A 25,737-nucleotide genomic window follows, 5' to 3' on the forward strand; every position below is an offset into this window, starting at 1 on the left:
TTTTGGGGTCACCGGCTGTTTACTGGTAGCATCTGAGAGGCCCTGTCACAGAGCTGCTTGTTCTTACAAAGGATCTCCTCAGAGCTACAGGCCTATCATGCATTAACAATGGCACTGACCTAGACAGCCATGTAAAGTCCCCTGTTTAGGGGACCTGCATGGTTCTGGTATCAGTTCTGACCGACCTTTTTGCTTATAAATCGATCCATGGACACCGTAGATCGAAATGGCTTGCATTGAGCGATAGCCCTGGTTCCCACGGACACAGTAGTATATTCTGAGCCTGTGTGATGTAGGATGTGAAATCTGAAACCACTTTTGGCTGGGATGTCCCTCCTACCATTTCATTCTTTCTGCCAACTGTCCATGAACTCATGGTTGAACCCTACGTCACAGCCACTGACAAAGCACATGCCTGCAATCCTTACATCGTAGCGCATCAGGGGAGACTGGTTTAATCACTGTAGCACATGTAGAGATCGAGTTACAGCCATTCATCTAAAATAATTCATAGATTTGAAACAAAAACACTTTCTGTTTGTTATAGACGGACAATATTATTCACCCCAAGCAGGTGAATAAGATACTGTATTTACATACTGTACATAGAATATATCTATCATCTCTACTCACTCTTCTCCTCGTCGTAGGAGCCTCCAGAACTGTTGCTGTATCGGGACTCCAGGCGGTTGTGGTTCCTCATGATGTTACTCAACCTGGATCACAAAGATCAGAGGTTGTCGCAATGACTACTGCCACAGACAATCTATTATATTGATAGTCGAGTGACCGCTCTAACAATGGAAATACATGTCCTCAAAGATGGAAGGCAGACGGGGAAGCCGAGTTCAGGAGGGACCATTCTAGCCAATAAGAGGGCAGATACGTGTGTGAACAGGCGGTTACCGAAATGCCATCCTAATCATTAGGACATTTCTATTTGATCAAATAAGCCTCACGTAGCAAATGAGCAATTACATTTTTTGTTCACCAAATTTGACACTCTCTCATTGTACCTCCATATAGACATTCCTCACTTCATGGTCTTATTTACGTGGACAGATTTTTGGGGGAGTAAACCGTCTCGCTTCGCCTCTTCCTCTCTGCTACTGCTGATCTTATATTACATCACATTTCACCTAACCTGGTCCCAGAGGTGACAATGAAGGAGTTGACATGATAGCACAAACAGATCTGGGACCAGGTTATATTTCACCTAGTCAGGTCCCAGATCTTTGTGTGCTGTTTTGTCAACTTCCATGGTTGTTGCCATACCAAATGACCAATAGGAGTTTGCAAAACAGCAGAAAGAAATGTGAGACCTGGCCCCATTCCAGGTACTCTACTCTGCTACTATACCTCTCTTCGTTCTCTTTGGCTGCTTTAATGTCATCTGCGTCAGGGAAACTCTCTTGGCCAGCAACTACAGTGTTGCTACTGGATGTTGTACCTAAAAAAGTACAGGGTTTACAGACAAAATGAATTCAAACATACAGTACCAGTCAAAAGTTTGGATACCTACTCATTCAAGGGTTTTTCTTCATTTTTTATATGTTCTACATTGCAGAATAGTAGTGAAGACACCAACACTATGAAATAACACATATGGAATCATGTAGAAACCAAAAAAGTGTTAAGCAAATCAAAATATATTTGAGATTTGAGATTCTTCAAATAGCCACCCATTGCCTTTATGACATCTTTGCACACTCTTGGCATTCTGTCAACCAGCTTCACCTGGAATGCTTTTCCAAAAGTCTTGAAGGAGTTCCCACATATGGTGAGCACTTGTTGGCTGCTTTTCCTTCACTCTGCCGTCCGACTCATCCCAAACCATCTCAATTGGGTTGAGGTCAGGGGATTGTGGAGGCCAGGTCATCTGATGCAGCACTCCATCACTCTCCTTCTTGGTAAAATAGCCCTTTCACAGCCTGGAGGTGTGTTGGGTCATTGTCCTGTTGAAAAACAAATGATAGTCCCACTAAGCCCAAACCAGATGGGATGGCGTATCGCTGCAGAATGCTGTGGTAGCCATGCTGGTTAAGTGTGCCTTGAATTCTAAATAAATCACAGACAGTGTCACCAGCAAAGCACCCCCACACCATCACACCACCTCCTCCATGCTTTACGGTGGGAAATAGACATGCGGAGATCATCCGTTCACCGACACGGTGCTTGGATCCAAAAATCTCCAATTTGGACTCCAGACCAAATGACACATTTCCACTGCTCCATTGCTTGTGTTTCTTGGCCCAAGCAGGTTTCTTCTTATTATTGGTGTCCTTTAGTAGTGGTTTCTTTGCAGCAATTCGACCATGAAGGCCTGATTCACACAGTCCCTTCTGAACAGTTGATGTTGAGATGTGTCTTTGACTTGAACTCTGTGAAACATTTATTAGGGCTGCAGTTTCTGAGGCTGGTAACTCTAATGAACTTATCCTCTGCAGCAGAGGTAACTCTGGGTCTTCCTTTCCTGTGGCGGTCCTCATGAGAGAAAGTTTCATCATAGCGCTTGATGGTTTTTGCGACTGCACAAAGTTCTTGAAATGTTCCGTATTGACTGACCTTCATGTCTTAAAGTAATGATGGACTGTCGTTTCTCTTTTCTTATTTGAGCTGTTCTTGCCATAATATGGACTTGGTCTTTTACCAAATAGGGCTATCTTCTGTATACCCCCCTACCTTGTCACAACACAACTGATTGGCTCAAACGCATTAAGAAGGAAAGAAATTCCATAAATTACATTTTAAGAAGGCACACCTGTTAATTGAAATGCATTCCAGGTGACTACCTCATGAAGCTGTTTGTGTGTGTATTAGTGTATTTGTTCGTGTGAATGTGTGTTTTTGTTACTCTGTTTATTCGTGTGTGTGTTTGTGTTAATAATAATATAATATACAGACACTTTTATCCAAAGCGACTTACAGTCATGTGCGCATACATTTTTACCTATGGGTGGTCCCGGGGATCGAACCCACTACCCCGGCGTTACAAGCGCCATGCTCTACCAATTGAGCTACAGAGTGTTCATTCGTGTTTGTGTGTTGGTACGTGTGTCTGTACCTGTACCTGAGGCAGCGGTGGAGGTCTTGCAGGTGGCAGCGAGGCAGTAGAAAGGTGGGTTGTCACAGTGCTGTACCACAGGGTTGACCGGGTCTGTCTGCTGCAGCTCAAACAACAGCTCCTCCATGGTCTGAATGGTGTTGTTACGACACAGGTAGATCACCACCTTCTTGATCTGGATCACACACGGAAGAAGGAACACACGCATACACACACATGCATGCACACAAGCACGCACAGACACAAACCAAGGGTTAGGATTAGAGATAGGATTCGTTTTCTGGATGGTTCTACGGTAGCGGGGTTAAAGTTAATAATATTTTTATATATTTTTTTGTGGGTTTATTTACACATTATTCAGACAGTAATGGAATTAAAGGGGTTCTAAGGCAGCAGACTCACATAAGGCAGCAGAGAAGTGTCGCTGCTCACGCCACACAGACTGATAAGGAACTGCAGGGTAATCCTCAGATTGTTGGGCCACCTGTCGTTACTGACCAGAGCGTTCCAGACATTCTCCATCTCTGGTCCTGGGATGTCATCACCGTACTGACAGGACAGGGCGGAGCATCAGCGATTAGTAACATCAACAATAGAATGACAACTTTCACTGAACAAAACATATACAGTGCATTCGGAAAGTATTCGGACCCCTTGACTTTTTCCACATTTTGTTACGTTACAGCCTTAATCTAAAATTGATTAAATTGTTTTTCCTACTCATCAATCTACACACAGTACCCCATAACGACAAAGCGAAAACAGGTTTTTATATATTTTTGCAAATTTATAAAAAATACAAAAACAGAAATACCTTATTTACATAAGTATTCAGACCCTTTGCTATGAGACTCGAAATTGAGCTCAGGTGCATCCTGTTTCCATTGATCATCCTTGAGATGTTTCTACAACTTGATTGGAGTACACCTGTGGTAAATTCAATTGATTGGACATGATTTTGAAAGGCACACACTGGTCTATATAAGGTCCCACAGTTGACAGTGCATGTCAGAGCAAAAACCAAGCCATGAGGTTGAAGGAATTGTCCGTAGAGCTCCGAGACAGGATTGTGTCGAGGCACAGATCTGGGGAAGGGTACAAAAAAAAAATCTGCAGCATTGAAGGTCCCCAAGAACACAGTTGCCTCCATCATTCTTAATGGAAGAAATGTTGAATTACCAAGACTCTTCCTAGAGTTAGCCGCCCGGCCAAACTGAGCAATCGGGGGGGAAGCGCCTTGTTCAGGGAGGTGCCCAAGAACCCAATGGTCACTCTGACAGAGCTCCAGAGGTCCTCTGTGGAGATGGGAGAACCTTCCAGAAGGACAACCATCTCTGCAGCACTCCACTAATCAGGCCTTTATGGTAGAGCGGCCAGACGGAAGCCACTCCTCGGGAAAAGGCAAATTACAGCGCGCTTGGAGTTTGCCAAAAGGCACCTAAAGGACTCTCAGACCATGAGAAACAAGATTCTCTGGTCTGATAAAACCAAGATTGAACTCTTTGGCCTGAATGCCAAGCGTCACATCTGGAGGAAACCTGGCACCATCCCTACGGTGAATTTCTAAAAACCTGTTTTTGCTTTGTCATTATGGTGTATTGTGTGTAGATTGATGAGGATGTATATTTTTTAATCCATTTTAGAATAAGGCTGTATCGTAACAAAATGTGGGAAAAGTCTAGGGGTCTGAATACTTTCCGAATGCACTGTATGTGCTCATATTTGTATTGTGCTAAGTGTTATTGCTCCCATGTTTCCTGTATGTTGTCTGCCTTTTAACGAGCAATGCACACACATGCACATGCAAATAGACCCTCCTCACCTTGGCGGTCATGAACATGAGGTTGTTGAGGACCAGCGAGGTGGCCTGCAGCGAGCCCCAGCCCATTCCCCTTAGGGTGTGTTTGGGGACCTGTCCCTCTGTGGTGCCGGACCAGCCCGGGGTCTCCTCCTCAGGGCTGCAGGGGTTGGAGACCGGTGGCAGCAAGCAGCTGTCCATCAGCTCGATGTTAGAGAGCCATGGCAGCAGGTAGGTCAGCATGATCTGACGGCCGTTGGGGTGGGTGGTAGGAAAACGCTGGCTAACCTCTGGGACAGGAGAGAGAAACACAATGGAGCAGAAACCATAAATTTAAGAATTTATAAAAAGTCATAAATAATTGTTACAAAGTCAGTCTCTCCAGGATTTCGCTGCATTTGTTTGTGGTATTTGTGGACAAAAATGCTTGTCACACCCTGATCTGTTTCACCTGTCTTTTGCTTGTCTCCACCCTTACCAGGTGTCTCCTATTTTTCACCATTATCCCCTGTATATTTATACCTGTGTTTTCTGTTTGTCTGTTGCCAGTTCGTCTTGTTTTGTCAGGTCTTACCAGCGTGTTTCCCGTTTCTCCTGCTCTCAAGTTTTGTTTTCTAGTCTTCCCGGTTTTGACCTTTCTGCCTGTCCTGACCCCACCTGCCGTTCTGTCCCTGATTGACTCTGCCTTGGATTACTAACCTCTGCCTGCCCCCGACCTGCCCTTTGCCTGCCCCCTTGTTATAATAAATATTCTGAGAATAGTACTATCCGCCTCCTGTGTCAGCATCTGGGTCATATCCTGAGTCGTGATAATGCTTGATTTTGGTGGGGCAATTATGATATTTTGCATGGCAATTTGTGATGATTTTTGTTCAATTTGTCATGAAAATGCACTGATGGGGGAAAACATTTGTTGACGTGTGTCTTGATTTAACAATGTTATGTGGTAAAATTGATTGATTTGTAAAAGTGGTGATTGGTTAAAATTGAGAGCCCTTTTTTGCAGTGAGGTGATTCGACAGTTTTATGGTAATGTTTGCAGTGATTTGACTGTGTCACGACTTCCGCCGAGGCTGCCTCCCCTCCTTGTTTGGGCAGGCTTCGCCGTTCGTTATCACCGGCTTACTAGTCACTGCCACTCCATATATCATCATTCCATTTGTCTTGTCTTGTCAATTACACACACCTGGTTCATATCCCCTCATCAGACCATGTATAAGTGTTCCCTCTGCCCCCTTGTCCTTGTGGGTGATTGTTTTATGTGAGTTGAGTGTAGCTCGGTGGAGCTACTCGTACCTTGTATTGCCGGGGTAGATTGTTCCCTTGTGCCTGTATTTTGTTGTCGCTATCCAGCGCAACTGTGTACGACGGAATAAACTCTGTATTCGGTGATTTATCCTCCTGCGCCTGACTCCTTCTAATCACACTCATCACAGACTGTTACATATGGTAATAGTGCAGTGATTGGTCAAATTTGCAAGCACTCGCTTCACATACGGGGAATGGTTGATTTAGCAAAAAATCTAATGCAATCGAAGAATCGCTAAATCCTGGAGGGACTGTAAAGTTGTCCTCTGCAGAGGGAGGGGTAGTAGCATTTTAAAAACAAACAGGCTCATTATGTCATATGTGGTGATCTAGGATCTGTTTTGGCAGAAAAGTATTCAGACCCCTTTACTTTTTCCAGATTTTGTTACGTTACAACCTTATTCTAAAATGGATTTAAAACATGTTTTCCTCATCAATCTACACACAATACCCCATAATGAGAAAGCGAACAGGTTTTCACAAAATGTTGCTAAATTATTTTAAAAACTAAACAGAAATATGTTATTTACATAAGTATTCAGACCCTCATCTAGGATCATTCACTTTCCTTCATTCATTTCCGGAAGTTTACTCGAAAGATGAGAGAACCATTCCTTCACCTCAGTATAACATCTTTGGTCTGACAGACGTTTACGTGAGTCCCAGAATGCATTGTATAATGTCAACAAACCTGGCGCCACACATAGCTGGCAAATAGCTTAGCATTAGCTCATTATAATCAGTACAACCTTCAAAAAAGTATTTTACACACATCATAGGTGTCCGTTACAATCTATTCAATAATCGGAATGCATTAGCTGTCACCAGTACTTGAAAACATGTGAATAAAACTGTAAATACCAGCCAGAAAATGTGCCAGTTCGTGCAAGACTGCGCAAATGTCTGCAAACTTGATCTGCGGAAACACTAGGGAAGTGCTTGGGCTCTCCTCAAAGAGAGAAGTTTGTCCGGCTCAGTAAAGCCTCAAACATAGATTGTCCGCAACACTGAAATGGGCTACTTCTATGTGAATTAATGAGGAGGCGGAACACACCTAAATTCAAACTGTTAGAAAATAAAACTTGTTAGAAAATAATTTGAAATTGACAAGTTGAAACATAGCCTATAGATAATTAGCAGGCAGCGTGTGTTTACTGTCCTGTTGCGTAACAATCACATTTTGGAACAGTGAGTGCATTCTGACATCACGTGCATAAAACTCACGCTGGGGCGACCGTTGGAGATATTTGGAAGTTAAAAGGGTTAAAAGCTAATATACATTTCATAGCTGAATACCAATGAGGTAAATGTCCTGTGCACAGCAGTGCGCCTTCTACAAGGTGCTGGTAATGACAGGACAGCGGAGTATCCGAAACACAGTTGAAAAACTGCACATTTGAAGAAACAACAACGACCTCCGATCAAAACGTATTTTTATGATTATGAGTATTGACTCAACGTCGTCGGTCCTCGTCGTTGTCTGTTCCCAGCTAGCACAGTGGATCTGGGCCGATTACGGCTGAGAGTCGGGGCACTTGGCTGAGAGTGAGACTTCATTCGGCAGTATTACTTATGGCTAGGATGCGGGGATTGAGCTCGGGCCGATTCCAGTGTGAGTTATCTGGCCCAAATGTATTACTTGGGGCTCGGGCCTATTGTGGCTACTCTCTGGCAGATGATTACAAGGGCTGCTTTATATAATTAACATTTCACTATTAATTTATTTTTCCATATTTTCTTGTTGTTTCTATGATCTAAAAATTAAATTAACATTTAAATTAAATTCTTTAAGAGTCTTTCCTGTTTAAGTAGTTTTTTAGTATTTTGATACTTTGTGCAAGGCAATTCATCAGCATTAAAAACTTTGTGGATGGGGGCCTCCTGAGTAACGCAGCTGTTTAAGACACTGTATCGCAGTGCAAGCTGCGTTGCTACAGATGCTGGTTCGATACCCGTCTGTGTCGCAGCCAGCCTTCGCCTCTCCCGAGGCAGTACGGGAGTTGCAGTGATGGGACAAGACTGTAACTACCAATGTGATATGACGAAAAGGGGGTAAAAGATAAAACTTTGTGGATGGCTATAAAATGTATAATAGTAATATGTAAAATTACTAAATCAGGTAATTTTGTATACATTAATTTAAATTTGCATCGGCCTGCTTCTGGGGGAATTCTGGTAAGATGCCGGCAAAATCGGCTGAATGAAGATGACCAAATGAAGATGACTTTCTTGTGAGTACTACGTGAGTACCACACACACCCAGCTTACCTGAGAAGAGAGGCATACTGAGTTCGGGGTACATCCTTGCCAGTTGCTGTGAGAGCTGGGCTAGAGAGATGCTGTAGAGGAGAGGCAGACGTCCGTGGGTCCTATACAGGATACTACTGGGCTTCTGGTCTGCTATCCTCTTGGAATACACGAACAGCTTTGTCTCCAGAATCTGGTTATCAAGAAAGAAAACACACATTCTTAGTCCAGGATATTATCAGTCAGGGTTGGGGTCAATTCTAATTAAATTCACAGGTTGACGTTTATTGGGATGAGTCTTGTCCTTGAGGCAGAACTGAGAGATTTCCACTAGATGGGCCAGTTGCAAAGTCAAAATTGGCTATATTGTAACAATTCCTGAAAACAAAAATTTGCTTTTTGGTCTTAATTTAAGGTTGGTTAGGCATTAGGGCTAGCAGTGTGGTTAAGGTTAAGGCTAGGGTTAGGTTTAAAATCAGATGTTATGACTTTGTGGCTGTGCCAGCTAGTGACCACTAGCTGGCAGAACAAGGTTCATGACAAAAAACATTAACCTGCATTAATTTCTGTCAATACAGGAAGTAAACTGAAAAAAGCTTGTTATCAGTTTACAATGGAAGGATATCATTCATTACATTGGTCAGTAAAACGTTATTAACATAGTCCATCTACAGTCATGTGAAAAAGTAAGTACACCCCCTGGAAAAGTACATATTTGGACAGATGGATGTGTAATCTTCACTTCAACTCTACTGAAAGATAAAGATAACCTAATTTAACAAATGACACTGAAAGATTATACTTTGCAATCATTTATTCATCAAGAATCAACAGAAATGCAATTCCATAATAGCTTGTGTTGCCCCCTTTGGCTGAAATAACTTCATGTAGACATTTCTTGTAACTGTCTATCAGTCTCTTACATCGACAGGGAGGAATTTTTGCCCACTCTTCTTTACAGTACTGCTTCAACTGTGTCATGTTCGAGAGCTTTCTTGCATGCACGACCCGCTTCAAGTCCCCCCACAGCATTTCGATAGGATTGAGATCTGGGCTTTGACTCGGCCATTCCATAACCCTCCATGGCCTCACATTCTCCTCAAGAATTCTCTGGTACAATATAGAATTCATGGTTGACTCAATGATGGCAAGTTGGCCCTGAGGCAGCAAAGCAGCCCCAAACCATAATACCACCGCCTCCATGCTTTACGGTTGGTATAAGGTTCTTCTGTTCAAAGGGAGTGTTTCGTTTTCGCCAAACATGGCGTCTGGCATTGCGGCCAAACAACTCCACCTTTGACTCATCTGTCCAGAGCACATTGTTCCAGTAGTTCTGGTCTTTACCCAGGTGTTGCCTGGCAAACATCATATTATTTTTTGAGAGCAAAGGCTTCCTTCCTGACCTCCCATGTAGGCCAAGTTTGTGCAGTCTCTTTCTGACAGTTGACTCATGCACTTCGACATTGATTGTGGCAAGAGAGGCCTGTAGATCCCTTGATGTTACCTTGGGGTTCTTAGAGACTTCTATGAGCATCTTTCGGTCAGCTCTTGGGCTGAATTTGGTGGGACGACCTGTCCTAGGTAGAATGCCAGTGGTCTGGAATTTTCTCCATTTGTAGATGAGCCGTCGGACAGTGGAATGATGTACTTTGAATTGCTTGGAAATGGATTTGTAACCCCTCCCAGACTCATGGGCATCAATAATCTTTCTTCTGAGGGCCTCGTGGGTCTTTTGATCTTGGCATGATGTGTTACCACACATCCATATGGTTAAGACCAAACCAGACCAAGTTTCTAATCTTTATGGAATGCTGGACCCTCCTAAGTTTCTCTCTAATGATTTTCTAATAATTTGCACCTGTTTTGGTGCACCTGATTCTAATTTTAGTCATTTTATGTGATGGTAGGTGTGTACTATTATTATTATATATATATATTGACCTTTATTTAATTAGCAAGTCAGTTAAGAACAAATTCTTATTTACAATGACGTTCTACCCCGGCCAAACCCGGACTTCCTCCCTGTACGCCGCCCTATGGGACTCCCAATCACGGCCGGATTGTGATACAGCCTGGAATCAAACCAGGGTGTGTAGTGACGGTGTGTAGTGACGCCTCTAGCACTGAGATGCACTGAGATGCAGTGCCTTAGACCGCTGCACCACTCGGGATAAGGAAAAAGCATTTTTGTTTTTGTGTGTGATTTGTTCAATTGGGTTACCTTTATCAATTAATGTGGTGGGAATTTAGCTCAAATATCCATGTGTCCATATATGTAAAAGAAAAAAAGACCACTTTCGAGGGGGTGTACTTACTTTTTCACGACTGTATGTACATGCTACTGATTGAGTCTATTGAGTGTATTGGTTTGTTGAGTGATCTATAGACGAACTATTCAAATAACGTTTTACTCAGTGTAATTGGTCCTTACCTGCATTAGCTGCATTGAGATTTCATAAATTTCCCTGCTGGTGTCTGATGCCTTGAAGAGCACCAAATTCAACAAAGTCACGATGTCACAGGGATAGTTTCTGCAAGTGAACGATAATCAACATGAATATAATATTTGGTAACACTTTATAGTACTAAGCTTGTAGGTGTAATGCATTATGATGAAGTTATAATGCATCATAAGATGTGTCTTGGACAGGTATATCATAATGTCTTCAATCATCTCACATTGATCCTGAGAAGAAAACAAAAGTCAGTTGAAATAACATACAGACATAACCTATGTTGAGAAGGTATAAATATGGTGTCCACCCACTCTGCCTAGAGTGGGTAAAAGCGTGCTTTTATCAAGACAAATATGATTATTCATGTTCTGAATCGTTCAGTGGGATCTTCTCTAACATATCATTAACATTATATCAAAAAAGTGGGATTTCGTAAACGAATACATCCGATAATAAGCACCGAGTTCTGTTGACATAGTGGTGCAGGTTCTTCTCATAAAGACTTTTGAGGATTTTACATTTTGTGGTGGTCGTCTTCAAAGTTGTTTCCGCGGGTCGCAAAAAGCTAAATTAGCATGACGATTGCTGAATTAAATGTAAACGTATTTGAAAATAAAAAGCTTGGTATACGCTCAGTGCTCTGTTGAAATTTCACAGAGATAAGCTTATTTTGGTAAGAAATCTTAGAAAAATAACAGGAATTTCGAATAAATATGAAAAGTATATTCTAAAATATCATACTGCTGTCAAAATCAATATCCATCTTACCTCTATATTGTTTTTTTGTCCTGCGGATTTCGAGAAGAAAGATTACGAGTTCAATGGGAATGTGAGCCTGTCAGGTAGCCAGCTATGTACATTTTGAACCTAGGTAGCCATTAGCCTTAATTCTTGCACAGAATCCAGCCTAGCTGACGAAATACAATTTTCCTGATTTTTGACCACTGTTTTTCTCTGGCCGTTGATTTAGTCACCCTAATTCCGGCCATCCTACAATGATAAAAATTCCAATACATTTTGAACGGATTATGATACAGACATGAGGTTTGGACCATTGGTTTTCTTAGGGGAGCATGTATCTACACAATTAACATATTATTTTACCCATTGGTCAAAAGATGCTGTATAAAGCATTATACCAGCAGGTTAAAGTATTACAGAATATTTCACCAAAAGTGATGCTTCAGTTCAGTATTTGAAGTGTAAGGATGAGTTATGTTACAGAGAGGGGCATTTGATCAGTTCCTACTCATGATGTCTATGGTAGAGCGGTTCCTACCAATGATGTCTATGGCAGAGCGGTTCCTACCAATGATGTCTATGGTAAAGCGGTTCCTACCAATGATCTCTATGGTTCTTAACTTAGTTAGGACCTGCTGCCACAGAAGGTGACATTTGAGTGGTTCCTACTTCCTACCAGTAATATCCAATGGTTCTTAACGTTCTACTTGTGCCAGAGATGGTTGAATTAGAAGGGTTATGTCTGTAGTTCCTACCTGCTGCCACAGATGGTGGCGATGGCCTTGAAACAGCCAGAGGCCAGTTGGTAGGAGCCGGTGAAGCAGCGGTCGACCGCCCAGTTAAACAGGTTGACCTGGTCAGCATTCAGCTCCAGCAGCAGAATAACTACCTCACAGCCCAGCTGGTGAACCTAGAGGTCAATGACAGGTGGTCAGTGCGAGTGTGTGTGTGTGTGCCTGTGTACATGACCACCATCAACTACTTTGAGCTACCAAACTACCAGAGAAATCATGCATCTTCAATGACGATTTGACCGTTGGTGATACGAGCAAAGTTGAACTTGATTAAAATCACAAGGGATGTTGGTCTGCAATAACAAATGGGGGAGGGAAAGTTTCATTAGACAAAAATATTCCATACTACAGTATATCCATATAGAAAGATGAATGCCTTTGAGGTGTAAAAGGTTTCCTCGTTTTTAAAAGCCTTTAGTAAGACTAGTCTGAAAGGGTAGAAACAATATGTCATCTGTCATAGCAGGATTATTTACATTTTCTGGGCTACATGCACAGTTTTTACTGTTCATTCCAAGGTTAAAGAATGTAAACACTAGCCTGGTCCCAGATCTGTTTGTGTTGTATAGCTGACAATGACCGTACGAGTTGGCAAGACAGCACAAACAGATCTGGGACGAGGCTATGTAAACACTAAACACCAGGACACAAGCTGAAAGTCAACTTTGAATGAGGGAGTAAAACAAACATATACAGAGAGGGACAGATGCTTAATCCAGCCAGTCATGTTAAATGGACAAATAATTGAGCAAATGTACCCTGAGACAAAAAGACACCATTCACTGCCTCACAGCACCTGATCAAAACTATAGGGAACAGTTGGCAGGAGCTGATGTTGTTTTACTGTGAGGAAACTAAGCAAACTATCAGAGGGCTATTTGGGTCATTGTTTGTGTGTGTGTGGCTATTTTAAGATTAGGGATTAGGTTTAGGATTAGGGTTACAATTAGGGTTGGGGTTAGTGGTCAGGTTTAGGAGTTTAGGGTTTGGGTTAGAGTTACGGGTTACGGGTATGGTTAAGGTTAGAGTTAATGTTAGGGTTATGGTAAGGGTTAGGTTTAGGGTTAGGGAATAGGGAAAATAGGATTTTCAATGGAAATTAAATGTAGGTCCCCATGAGGATTGAAGAACAAAACGTGTGTGTGTGTGGATGTTTGTGTGTGTGTGTGATTGGCCACATCACATACCCGTAGGTCCTGGCAGGCTAGTATGTTATCCAGCCATTTATAGAGGTATCCGTCTGGGGACAGTCCAACGTTGTCGAACACAGGTCCACAGCACAACACCGCCGACATGGCCTAGGAAACACACAAACATACCCACTCTAGAAACAGTAGGACATGGCACACACGCACCACATGCAGTAGGACCAACCCCGTGCTGAAACTCTGGATGACTTGAGACACCTCGTCCCTAATAAAGGTTGGGTGCTGTATAGCTTCTGTACCATCACCCTGTGGGTTCCAGCACTAACCATAAAGGTTGGGTAGTGCTGCTTATACAGCGCCTTCAGAAAGTATGCACACTGCTTGACTTTTTCCACATTTTGTTGTGTTACAGCCTGAATGTCACGCCCTGGCTCTGGGGACTCTAATATGTTGAGCCAGGGTGTGTATAGTCTATGTGTGTTCTAGGTTTCACTTTCTGGTTTTGTAATTCTATGTTGGCCAGGGTGGCTCCCAATCAGAGACGGCTGTAGCTCGTTGTCTCTGATTGGGAGTCATACTTAGGTAGCCGTTAGGCATTAATTTGGTGTGGTTTCTTGTTCGTATTTGGTTTGTGTATTACCATTGACTGTCACGTCATCGTTTTGTTGTTTTGATCGTGTGATCATTCTATAAATAAATATGTTCGCCTTCAACGCTGCGCCTTGGTCCTCCTCTATGTATGACGATCGTGACAGAAGAAACCACCAAGACTTGACCAAGCAGCGTGTCCAGGAGCCATCGCCAGGGAGATCTCTAGCAGATCTCCTTCGCCTCCTCGACTGGGTCAAGCCGAGTGAGGAAGAGAAGGGCTTGACATTGAGGCAGAAGGGCGAAAGGCTGGCGAGGGACATGGAGACCTGGTCCACGGGTGGGAGAGACTCCCAGAAATTTTTTAGGGGGGGGCTAACGCCGTGGACGACGGGCCAGCAGGAGACCGAGGCAGAGCGGCCCAGCGGATTGGCAGAGGAGGCCGCCAGGTTACGGGGGCCACTGGTCGAAGAGGGGGTGGAAGGTGTAGAGGCACGGCGAGAGGTACTGGGGTGTGTTACCAGTCCGGTCCGGCCCATTCCAGATCCCTGCGTAGGACCAGTGGTGTGTGTCCCCAGTACGGTCCGGCCTGTTCCTGCTCCCCGCACCAAGTCAGTGGTGCGCTTCGTCAGCCCGGCTCGGCCCGTTCCTGCTCCCCGCACCAAGTCAGTGGTGCGCTTCGTCAGCCCGGCTCGGCCCGTTCCTGCTCCCCGCACCAAGTCAGTGGTACGCTTCGTCAGCCCGGCTCGGCCCGTTCCTGCTCCCCGCACCAAGTCAGTGGTGCGCTTCGAATACCCCTTTGAGCATGGTGAAGTTATTAATTACACTTTGGACGGTGTATGAATACACCCAGTCACTACAAAGATACAGGCATCCTTCCTAACTCAGTTGCTGGAGAGGTAGGAAACCAAATACAACAGGTGTAGACCTTACAGTGAAATGCTTACTTACAAGCCCTTAACCAACAATGCAGTTTTAAGAAAAATAAGTCTTAAGTAAAAATTAAAAATAATTAAAGAGCAGCAGTAAAATAACAGTAGCGAGGCTATATGCAGGGGGTACCGGTACAGAGTCAATGTGCAGGGGCACAGGTTAGGCAAGGTAATTGAGGTAATATGTACATGTAGGTAGAGTTAAAGTGACTATGCATAAATAATAAACAGAGTAGCAGCAGCGTAAAAGAGGGGGTGGGGTGGGGGGTCCGGGTAGCCATGATTAGCTGTTCAGGAGTCTTATGGCTTGGGGGTAGAAGCTGTTAAGAAGCCTTTTGGACCTAGACTTGGCGCTCCGGTACCGCTTGCCGTGCGGTAGCAGAGAGAACAGTCTATGACTAGGGTGGCTGGAGTCTTTGACAATTTTTAGGGCCTTCCTCTGACACCGCCTGGTATAGAGGTCCTGGATAGCAGGAAGCTTGGCCCCAGTGATGTACTGTGCCGTACGCACTACCCTCTGTAGTGCCTTGCAGTCGGAGGCCGAGCAGTTGCCATACCAGGCAGTGATGTAACCAGTCAGGATGCTCTCGATGGTGCAGCTGTAGCACTTTTTGAGGATATGAGGACCCATGCCAAATCCTTTCAGTCTACTGAGGGGGAATAGGCTTTGTTGTGCCCTCTTCACGACTGTCTTGGTGTGTTTGAACCATGATAGTTTGTTGGTGATGTGGACACCAAGGAACTTGAAGCTCTCAACCTGTTCCACTACAGCGATGAGAATGGGGGCGTGTTTGGTCCTTTTTTCCTGTAGTCCACAATCATATCCTTTGTCTTGATCACGTTGAGTGAGAGGTTGTTATCTTGGCACCACACGGTCAGGTCTCTGACCTGCTCTCTATAGGCTGTCTCATCGTTGTCGGTGATCAGGCCAACCACTGTCATCGGAAAACTTAATGATGGTGTTGGAGTCGTGGCTGGCCATGCAGTCATGGGTGAACAGGGAGTACAGGAGGGGACTGAGCACGCACCCCTGAGGGGCCCCCGTGTTGATGATCAGCGTGGCAGATGTGTTGTTACCTACCCTTACCACCTGGGAGTGGCCCGTCAAGAAGTCCAGGATCCAGTTGCAGAGGGAGGTGTTTAGTCCCAGGGTCCTTAGCTTAGTGATTCGCTTGGAGGACACTATGGTGTTGAACGCTGAGCTGTAGTCAATTGTGACTTTAAAACAGTTACAGAGTTTAATGGCTGAAATAGGAGAAAACTGAGGATTGATCAACAACATTGTAGTTACTCCACAATACTAACCTAATTGACAGAGTGAAAAGAAGGAAGCCTGTTTGCAACAAGGCACTAAAGTAATACTGCAAAAAATGTGGCAAAGCAATTCACTTTTTGTCCTGAATACATAGTGTTATGTTTGGGGCAAATCCAATACAACACATTACTGAGTAACACTCTCCATATTTTCAAGCACAGTGGTGGGTGCATCATGTTATGGGTATGCTTGTTTTTCAGGATAAAAGACCCCCCGGAATATTGCTAAGCACAGGCAAAATCATAGGGGAAAACATGGTTCAATCCGCTTGCCACCAGACACTGGGTGATGAATTCACCTTTCAGCAGGACAATAGCTTAAAACACAAGGCCAAATCTACACTGGAGTTTCTTACCAAGAAGACTGTGAATGTTCCTGAGTGGCCGAGTTACAGTTTTGACTTAAATCTGCTTGAAAATCTATGTCAAGACTTAAAAATGGTTGTCTAGCAATGATCAACAATCAATTTGACAGAGTTTGAAGAATTTTGAATAGAAGATGGACAAATATTGTAGAAAGATTCTAACATGTATTGACTCAGGGGTCCAAATACTTATGTAAATTAGATATTTCTGTATTTCATTTTCAATACATTTGCAAACATTTCAAAGAACATGTTTTCACTTTGTCATTATTAGATATTGTGAGAAAAAAATAGATTGAATCTATTTCGAATTCAGGCTGTAACACAACATTTTGAATAAGTAAAGCGGTATGAATACTTTCTGAAGGCACTGCAGCTTCTGTACCATCACCCAGTGGGTTTTAGCACTAACCATTAAGGTTGGGTGGTTCAAAGTACTGCTTAGATTTTGTACCATGGGTCCTAACACTGACCATGAAGGTTGCTGTTCAGGACTGCTTTGTCGTTTCTGAAAAAGACACCCACAGGGATGAATTGCAGTCATGTTATGAAGGAAATAAAGAAAATAATAAAAAATATCTTACTAGCTCATATTATGAGGTTATTGTTTTCAACGCTCGGAACTGACTGAAATTACACGCTTTCCACAATACCAACGGCAGCACACAGGATCCGTTGATAGCAGCGTTGCGCTATTGAACTCAGAACAAGCTACACTCTTAGAATTTTTTTTTCCTAAAGGGTTCTTTGGCTGTCCCCATAGGATAACCCTTTTTGGTTCCAGGGAAAACCCTTATTGGTTCCAGGTAGCACCCTTTTGGGTTCCATGTAGAACCCTCTGTGGAAAGGGTTCTACGTGTAACCCAAAACGGTTATACTTGGAACCAAAAAGGGTTCTTCAAATGATTTTCCTATGGGGAGAGCCGAAGAACCCTTTTAGGTTCTAGATAGCACCTTTTTTTCTAAGAGTGTACCTCCCAACAGCACAGTGATAGTGTTCCAAAGCCTGTTGGGACAATGGGGTGACCCATTGGTACAGAAGCTGATAGAAAGTAGATGGTCTCCCTGTCACAGTCTTTGTTTGGAGTAGATCAGTCAACAACGATGACATCACTTTAAAGGGTGTATCCCCCTTTGCGCCAAGACACACTGCAAACAGTCAGTCAACTGGACTGGAATGTCCCCAACATAGGCTTGGTCAGCATCACATTTATAACCTAACATTTCTTAGAAATGTCGCATTCTATGTTGTCTTGACATGGTTTTGATTCCAGCTATAAATTGCCCCTGGTCCATATGGTACGGCTTTTAAATCTATATGTGGAGTTGAGGGATAAAGTTAGAAAATGGGTGACTCCAGTGTTTGTCTGGACTGGAGTCAAAATTAGCGGCAGCCGGGAAAAGTTTAAATTTAGCACTGGCTAAGCTGCAAATGAACATTGCCGCATCATTGTACGGTAACTTAAAACCACATCCAGCGCTTCGCTTCCGGACCATTTCCCAAGCACATGTTTTATAAGTAGTGCTGTAGAACCAGGGAAATATCCCATGTGGAACAATATGTACTTTAACCCTGATGCGTTCTTACTTATAAACTTGAAAGATCTTTAATCATGTCAGTAAGGGAGGGGAAGGCAGGACGTGTACAGTGTGTCAGAACATGTTATTGTTAATCATCAGTTATCCTATAGAAAGGAGGAGTGTCATAGTCTGGTTTGTACACCAGAAGTTAATGGTTATCTGTAGGAGGAATGTATATGGTGAGGTCAATTAAGGTTGGGTAGGAGCCAGGGGGCTTTGGAATGTACTGAGTAAAGGAGAGGCAATCACATAATTACATTCACTGATAAGGGTGGAGAGCCGTGGAGTAGTGAGGAAGGGGGTTGAGGTCAGGTCAGGTCACATTAAGCGAGAAGGAACAGTTTATTGCCTGCATCACTTAACTTCATGCCTAGCAATAAACACGTAATGTTTAGAGGGAAGGAGGATACTTCACCCAAATAGGGTTATATATACTTGTGCTGGTAGAAACATGTCTTTGTCTTTCAGTTGGTTGACCCTTTGGGTGAATAAACTTGGTTTGAGCTTTCCGTGGAAGTCTGTGCATTCTTACTGTGTATTTGTCAGAACCTAACAACCCTTAACACAGAGGGGAAGGTGTTAATTCGAATAAGAGGTTCTGGAGTTCAGAGGAAGTGGGCTGGAGAGATTATGTACTACTGCATGTAAGTGGACAACTGTCTGGCCTAGATGGTCAACTCTGAACTAATACCCGATTCCCAGAAGGACAGATTACAACCAGATAAAACATATTTTTACTGGCGTCCTCAAAATGCCTGGGAAACGTCATATTTTGTTATCTGGTTGTAATGACGTCAGATTACAACCAGGTAGATCCATTTTTTTTGTCCACTAAAAATACTTTTGTCCTTTTTCAATAGAACACAACCTAACTATTACATCACATAAAAATGTCAGCCTGACGTCTTTTCAACCACTTCCACTTTGCCAACTGGATAGAGCCAAAGGAGGATTTCTTTCACTGAGTTTTCCATTGCTGTTGTGCTACTGCTTGGTTGTTCTGGGAACTAGGCAGGGTTACTGTTTAGTTTAGTTTATTAGGATCCCCATTAGCTACCGCTCATGCAGCAGCTATTCTTCAAGGGTTCCACATAAAACATACATATAGATGACAAAGTACAGAACAGTAATAGACAAGAACATAAGATATTACATTCAATTCAAATCAAATCAAATGAAATAAGAGTTCAATATAGGAAAGACCCCAAAAGACAGCAAAAATGCTATTTACACACTATTCATATACTGAGTGTACAAAACATTAAGAGCAGCTTCCTAATATAGAGTTGCATCCCCCCCCCCCCCTTCCCTCAGAACAGCCTCAATTCGTTGGGGCATGGGACTCTACAAGGTGTCGAAAGCGTTCCACAGGGATGCTGGCTCATGTTGGCTCCAATGCTTCCCACAGTTGTGTCAAATTGGCTGGCTGTCCTTTGGGTGGTGGACAATTCTTGATACACACGGAAAACTGTTGAGCATGGAAAACCCAGCAGCGTTGCAGTTCTTGACACAAACTGGTGCGCCTGGCACCTACTACCATACCCCGTTCAAAGGCACTTAAATCTTTTGTCTTGCCCATTCAACCTCTGAATGCCACACATACACAATCCATGTCTCAATTGTCTCAAGGCTTAAAAGTCCTTCTTTAACCTGTCTCCTCCCCTTCATCTACACTGATTGAAGTTGATTTAACAAGTGAGTATAGCTTTCACCTGGATTCAACTGGTCAGTCTATGTCATGGAAAGAGCAGGTGTTCATAATGTGTTGTACACTCAGTGTATATATACATATTCATATTATTATATACAGTACAGTTAAATTAAATACAAAACAGATAAAACTGTTAAGCACATTGTGACAAATGGTTTAGTAAAAGCGCTATACAAATAACAAATGTGATTGATTGATGTACCTTGAGGGCGCAGTACTGGTATCTGGTGATCTGGTGGTTCCTGTCACTGTAACGATCGAGAGGCGTGAACATGACGCTGAAGGGACCGGCCCATTGGCTGAACAGGATGAAGAGGTGGTGCCTTAGGCTCTGCTGCGGGAACAGGAAGCGTCGGTGGTGGACTGGAGGAGAAGAGGAGGGCACATGGGAGGGGGGGACGACACAGGGGAGCAGAGAGGGTGGGAGAAACATAGAGGAGAGGAGAGTAGAGGAGAGCAGAAGGAGAGAAAGAAGAGAAGGACAGTAAAATTGCCCTGTTAGTCCCATTCTCAGAACAGTATATGGACATCAAAATCCCTGGGACATTACAAACTGCTACTGTATGGGACTGAGTGACTAAGAGTTGAATCCCAAACCAGTCCCTTCCCCTTGGCCCTTATAGGAGATTTTTAGTTAACATAACAAACCAATTATATGAATGACGCATGTTGTAGAATGAAATGCCTATATGCCAATGGATTAAGAACCAATTTAAAAATAGTAGTGACATTTCTTTAGTGCAAATGCTGTGCTTCTGAGAAAAGGATGGTTCCCTCTAGCTCCCTGCAGCTGGTCTGGGTGTGTAGTCAATGACATGGGATGGAGATAAACTTCAGGAACAGATAGACCTGTATAGACCTGTATTGTTTCTTGTTGCTTCTGAGTAACCTGGTCATACGGTCAGGACAAAGAGCCTCAGAATGACCACAGTTTTTTTCCCAGTTCATCCTAGACAAAGAGCCTCAGTGACCACAGTATTTTCAGTTCATCCTGTCTTTTACTATCTTCCAAGGGTGCAGCTGGGTGGAGAGAGAAATAGCAATGGAACTAACGTTTTCACTTGTTTGTGCACTATGACCTGATAAACATAGCCACATACACAAAGCCACAAGAAGAAACCATAATGGCTCAAGGTCCAGGGAGGGTGGCTGTTTTGGATAAAGAGGGGGTTCTGGTATGAAATCAAAAGGAGACCAAGCAGACATTGGGGCAGGAAAGAAGGCCATTTTTCAGTAGACTCCCAAGTAGACTATAAGCTAAAACTATAGGTTGAACATAGTTAAATCTTTTTAAACTTTAGTTAATCACAAAGACAAAAAGTAAGACTAAGTGAAACAGAGTGTGGTACAGAGTGGTACACAAGGAGGGAGCCTGAGACAGAGTCAGGACATGGCTCCTGGGAATGGGCCTGCTCATTCTTACTATGTGTGGGAAATGTACACTATGCATGTTACTGTATATGGTTGAGAATTATGCTCAGAAAATGGACCTGCCATGTTTAAACCATGTTTAAGTATCGATCGATATGTTTTAAAATAAACAGAGCAGAGCCAGGAGATGGCTCTGTTATTTTTTGCATGAGAAAGCTTGGTCCTGGCACTATTGTTTCCAAGTCTGAATAGATAGGAGGAGGAGAAGTCAGATTTCGCCACTATCATAAATTAAGAGAGTGGGCGGAGCGGTCAAAAGAGGAAGATTTGGAGACAATGGTGGAAGAACTAAACAGGGAGGGATTAAGCTAAAGAGTATGTAAAATGTGCAGGAGTAGAACTGTATATAAACTGAGGACCGAGTGTTGGGAATTCAGTTGCTCTGCAGACCAGCTCGGCTTTGTTGCGTTGTAGTAAAGTCTATCTTTATTCTACAAAAACTCTGGAAGAATTTTGATTTTTAATAAGTATAGGGATAGTTTTCCAAGACACCCCCTGCCCTCCATTTGCGCATTCACGTGCGCCTCTGCCATATGTACAAGTGTCCCAAAGCTGAGGTAGTGAAAATTATCAAGGGCTTAGGGGCTAATTAAACCCTCAGATAGACACTTCGACCAAGCCAGCAAGGCTGCAGGCTCCAGAGCGAAGTGCTATCTCATCACGCACTTTGATATGTTTGGAGTTTGCGCCATTTCATACAAAGGAATTGAGAGGCGTGCCTTTTTTAGGAGACGTGCGTTCGTGTCTGATTGCGAGGCTTGACACATAAAATAAATGAAATACCCCCAAATGAAATGTTTAACTGTTAATGAGGTTTATATCTTCTAAAACCACAGGGAATTTGTTCATTTGAATTTCATGCTTGTTTTATTATTTTAAAAGATGTGGAATATAAATTGCATCATCCAAGTCACAAGTGTGTCCAAGGTTGATGGGTTCATTGATACCCTTGCCACTCTATGGAAGTCACCCTCAGAGTTTCATTTGCAACACGTGACAATGGAGGGTCCTCCGAACGAGTTGGTAGGGGCGAGGGGCTAGTTTGGGATTCACCAATGGACTACAGTAATGTTCCACCTCCCTCTGTCATCTCTCATTCATCAGGCAGTCAGGAAGTCTGAAGCCTGGGTGCCAATGAGTCATCATCTGCCCTTCCCCATTTAAGCTACACTATTTTAGGACTGGCTTGCCTTGGGATATGGCCAAATCAAGATCAATGTCAAGTGTCCTGTGTCCCTGCTTTCCCTGGGCCTTAACCAACCCTTGCCACACAATAGGGCTCTGTTCAAATGTAGTGCACTATATAAGGAAAGGGTGCCGTTTGGGACGCAGCCTAAAATGTCGGCCAAAAAGTAATTTGGTCATTTACCAGGAACACACTGGATGAGGTTGGCCACCATGGCACTGAAGTGAGCTCGGATGTCCTTGAGGATCTCCAGCTCTTTGTCGTTCTCCGCCTCCAGAAGCATCCGCGTCAGGTCCACGTACTCTAGGAACAGAGCTCCCAGGGCCAACGTGTCCCGCTCGAGAGCCCCGTTGGTGCTGTGGACACCAGACAGACATAAAGCCAGATGGACAGACGGACAGACAGAAGTAGAAGAGAACGTCCGTCAAGACAACAGTTCATTTAGTTTATTTACATTTTCGAAACCATACTGTTGCTTTCACATCAAGGGAGGACAGAGGTATTCTGTGGGGCTTGTGCTGCCCATTGTGTTGGGTGTCAGAGTGTGTCAGAAAGCGTGTCAGTGAGCATGTCATTGATTCACAGGAGGTTGGTGGCACCTTACTTGGGGAGGACAGGTTTATGGTAATGGCTGGAGCGGAATAGGTGGAATGGTATCAAAAACTGTACCTTAAAACGCATGGTTTGCATGTGTTTGATACCATTTGCTCCGTTCCGGCCATTATTATGAGCCGTCTTCCCCTCAGCAGCCTCCTGTGCAGTGATTGGTCAGTGAATGTGACTCTAACCTATCACTGATGACACCAGAGTCAGCCAGCAGCTCAAAGATCCTCAGCAGATGCAGCCTCAGGAGGTCTCTCCGCTCCCGACGCTTCTTGTTCTGAGACAGAAAGACAGAGAGAGGGGGAGGAGCGAGAGAGAGAAGAGAGATCCATCAGATAGGCACTTCTTCTAATAGCTGTTTCATCTACAATGTGTGATCTCCCTAGCCTGGCTACCCATCCACATCTCTTCGGCCAAACGGACGTTTCTTCTCCACAATGAGTCTGGATTTGCCTTCCTCCCCTACGGTTTTTAGAATGCGAACACATTCTGACCATTCTGATTGGTCCCAGAAACTAATGGGTCCCAGAAACTGATGGGTTGGGCCAGAGCCAGCGTACATGATGGCGTTATCAACTTAAATACTCTGATTGGTTCGATTTTTTTGAGACAATCCAATCGCTGATGAATTTGTTTTGTACAACGCCCCTCATTTTGAAGTCACACAAACGACTTCTAGGATGGCAGATTCATAGAGCAGCGGAATTAAGTTCAGGGTGAGTTGTCAGGCAATGATCTCCCCTCTCTATTCAATGACTTACAATATTTAGCAAAGTAGTAGTATATAAGAACAAAGTGGTGCGTTATGATGATTATGCCCACAGCTCACCTCTGGTCTTCTCTCCAAAGCTTCCTTCATTAAAGGATGCAGCTCCTCTACCAGCTCCCTGGACACACACAAATAATTACATATAGAACTCCAGAATGCCCATTTGGATTCTAGCCACATGCATAAAAAACATCCATCTTGCTCATGAAACCTTTCATTATAGAAAAGGATCAAATGTGGTATAATATCATATGTGTGGTATAATATCACATATCACAGTATGTTTGTTAGCTAGTTAGTAATTTAATAGGATTTATGTGATCACATAAATGAGCTACTATAACAAAGAGGACATATGTTCTGAAACGTGATGAAAAACATGAACATACAATTTCACAAACATTCACAAAAAAGTACAGTAGATTGATCCTTGCAGAGCTTTGCACTGATTAAATTGATTTCCAAGAAAATGATATTTAGGCTAAAATTAAGTCTACCCAGAACAAAGAGAAGGGGATATGTCCAATCTGAAAAAGACCAGAATGTACCACTGTGTGTAATCTCTCTTTTAAACCATCACAAATGCTTTTAAACTTGACACAGCTGACTGTATTGTGTCATGTTCAATGGGTATCACAAATTGTGCCTTTAAGCAATTAATAGCTTGAGTATCTGTTTGACTTTGAGTAAAAGGGTGTAGGGTGAAGTTTCCCCTAGCTGCTTATCTTGGGTCAGTTTTGAAATTACCCCACTTATGGTTAAGGTTCGGATTGGGGGAGGGGAAGCTGATCCTTGATCTGTACCTAGGGGAAACATCTTCCCTGAGCGTTGGTAAGACACTGTGATAAATCTCCCAGGTCTGCTGCTACATGTAAAATATAACTGGAATGTCTGAAACTTCTTATCTAATCGCCATAATCACGTACTGAGGAAACTCTCAAAACAAATAGCCTTTGCTTAGCTAACTCCTACACTGATCAGGGGCAACTCTAGTGTGTATGTTGTGTGTGCGAGCGTGTTGTACCTGAAGACCAGGGAGTTGGTGCGTCCAAAGCCTAGCACCAAGGACTCTGTCAGCTCAATGCTCTCTGCTCTCATCAGAGGGACCAGCTGCTTCAGGAGCCACGCCACTGAGGGGGTCCCAATCACCTGGTACACACACACAAAACATTGTACATCACACACAACTCAGTCATGTTCACCTGGTACACACACACAAAACATTATACAACCCAGTGCGAATCACCTGAGGAGCGTTCAACAAGGCTTCCGTTTGCGGCCGAACATAAAATTGCTATTCCTACTACATTAAATATACATGTAAGCCTACATGGTCACATTATTATTTGTAGTGGCAGTTTAGACCCGAAACAGACCCTTACGTTCGCTGCACACTACCTTCTCAGACTTTTAGCTAACAAATGTTTACGGCTAACACAAAACAAATGGAATATGTTAGCTAACGTTAGCTAACCTTAACTAACATTTGCAAACTACTTCCCTTGTTGAATGCACCTCTGGTACACACACATACAAAACATTGTGCATCACGCACAATTCAGTTCCAATCAGCTGGTACACGCACACGCACACACACACACACACACACACACTACTTAGTCAGACGTCTTCCCAAATGACAACACAACTTAGTTACATAGACAAACCACTTTAGAAAGGACAACCATGTCACTTTACAAA

At 43.3% G+C, this 25,737-nt stretch overlaps 1 protein-coding gene across 1 annotated transcript in view; it reads right to left on the bottom strand.

The window, feature by feature from the left end:
- LOC311101329 (protein furry homolog) overlaps window positions 1–25,737 on the bottom strand; it is a gene marked incomplete at its 5' end in the record, with an annotated part of 178,126 nt that overhangs the window by 73,082 nt on the left and 79,307 nt on the right. Inside the window, 14 exons of the mRNA XM_084142456.1 lie at window positions 634–716; window positions 1,360–1,450; window positions 3,071–3,239; window positions 3,467–3,613; window positions 4,887–5,152; window positions 8,439–8,610; window positions 10,849–10,948; window positions 12,370–12,524; window positions 13,596–13,706; window positions 20,250–20,410; window positions 22,848–23,020; window positions 23,453–23,544; window positions 24,097–24,154; window positions 25,061–25,185. Of these exons, the coding sequence (XP_083998582.1) occupies window positions 634–716; window positions 1,360–1,450; window positions 3,071–3,239; window positions 3,467–3,613; window positions 4,887–5,152; window positions 8,439–8,610; window positions 10,849–10,948; window positions 12,370–12,524; window positions 13,596–13,706; window positions 20,250–20,410; window positions 22,848–23,020; window positions 23,453–23,544; window positions 24,097–24,154; window positions 25,061–25,185 (1,903 nt within the window). The remainder of the gene's footprint in view (window positions 1–633; window positions 717–1,359; window positions 1,451–3,070; window positions 3,240–3,466; window positions 3,614–4,886; window positions 5,153–8,438; window positions 8,611–10,848; window positions 10,949–12,369; window positions 12,525–13,595; window positions 13,707–20,249; window positions 20,411–22,847; window positions 23,021–23,452; window positions 23,545–24,096; window positions 24,155–25,060; window positions 25,186–25,737) is intronic.

Source organism: Coregonus lavaretus, assembly GCF_964263955.1.
Source record: "Coregonus lavaretus genome assembly, chromosome: 26".
In the NCBI taxonomy this organism is placed as follows: domain Eukaryota; kingdom Metazoa; phylum Chordata; class Actinopteri; order Salmoniformes; family Salmonidae; genus Coregonus; species Coregonus lavaretus.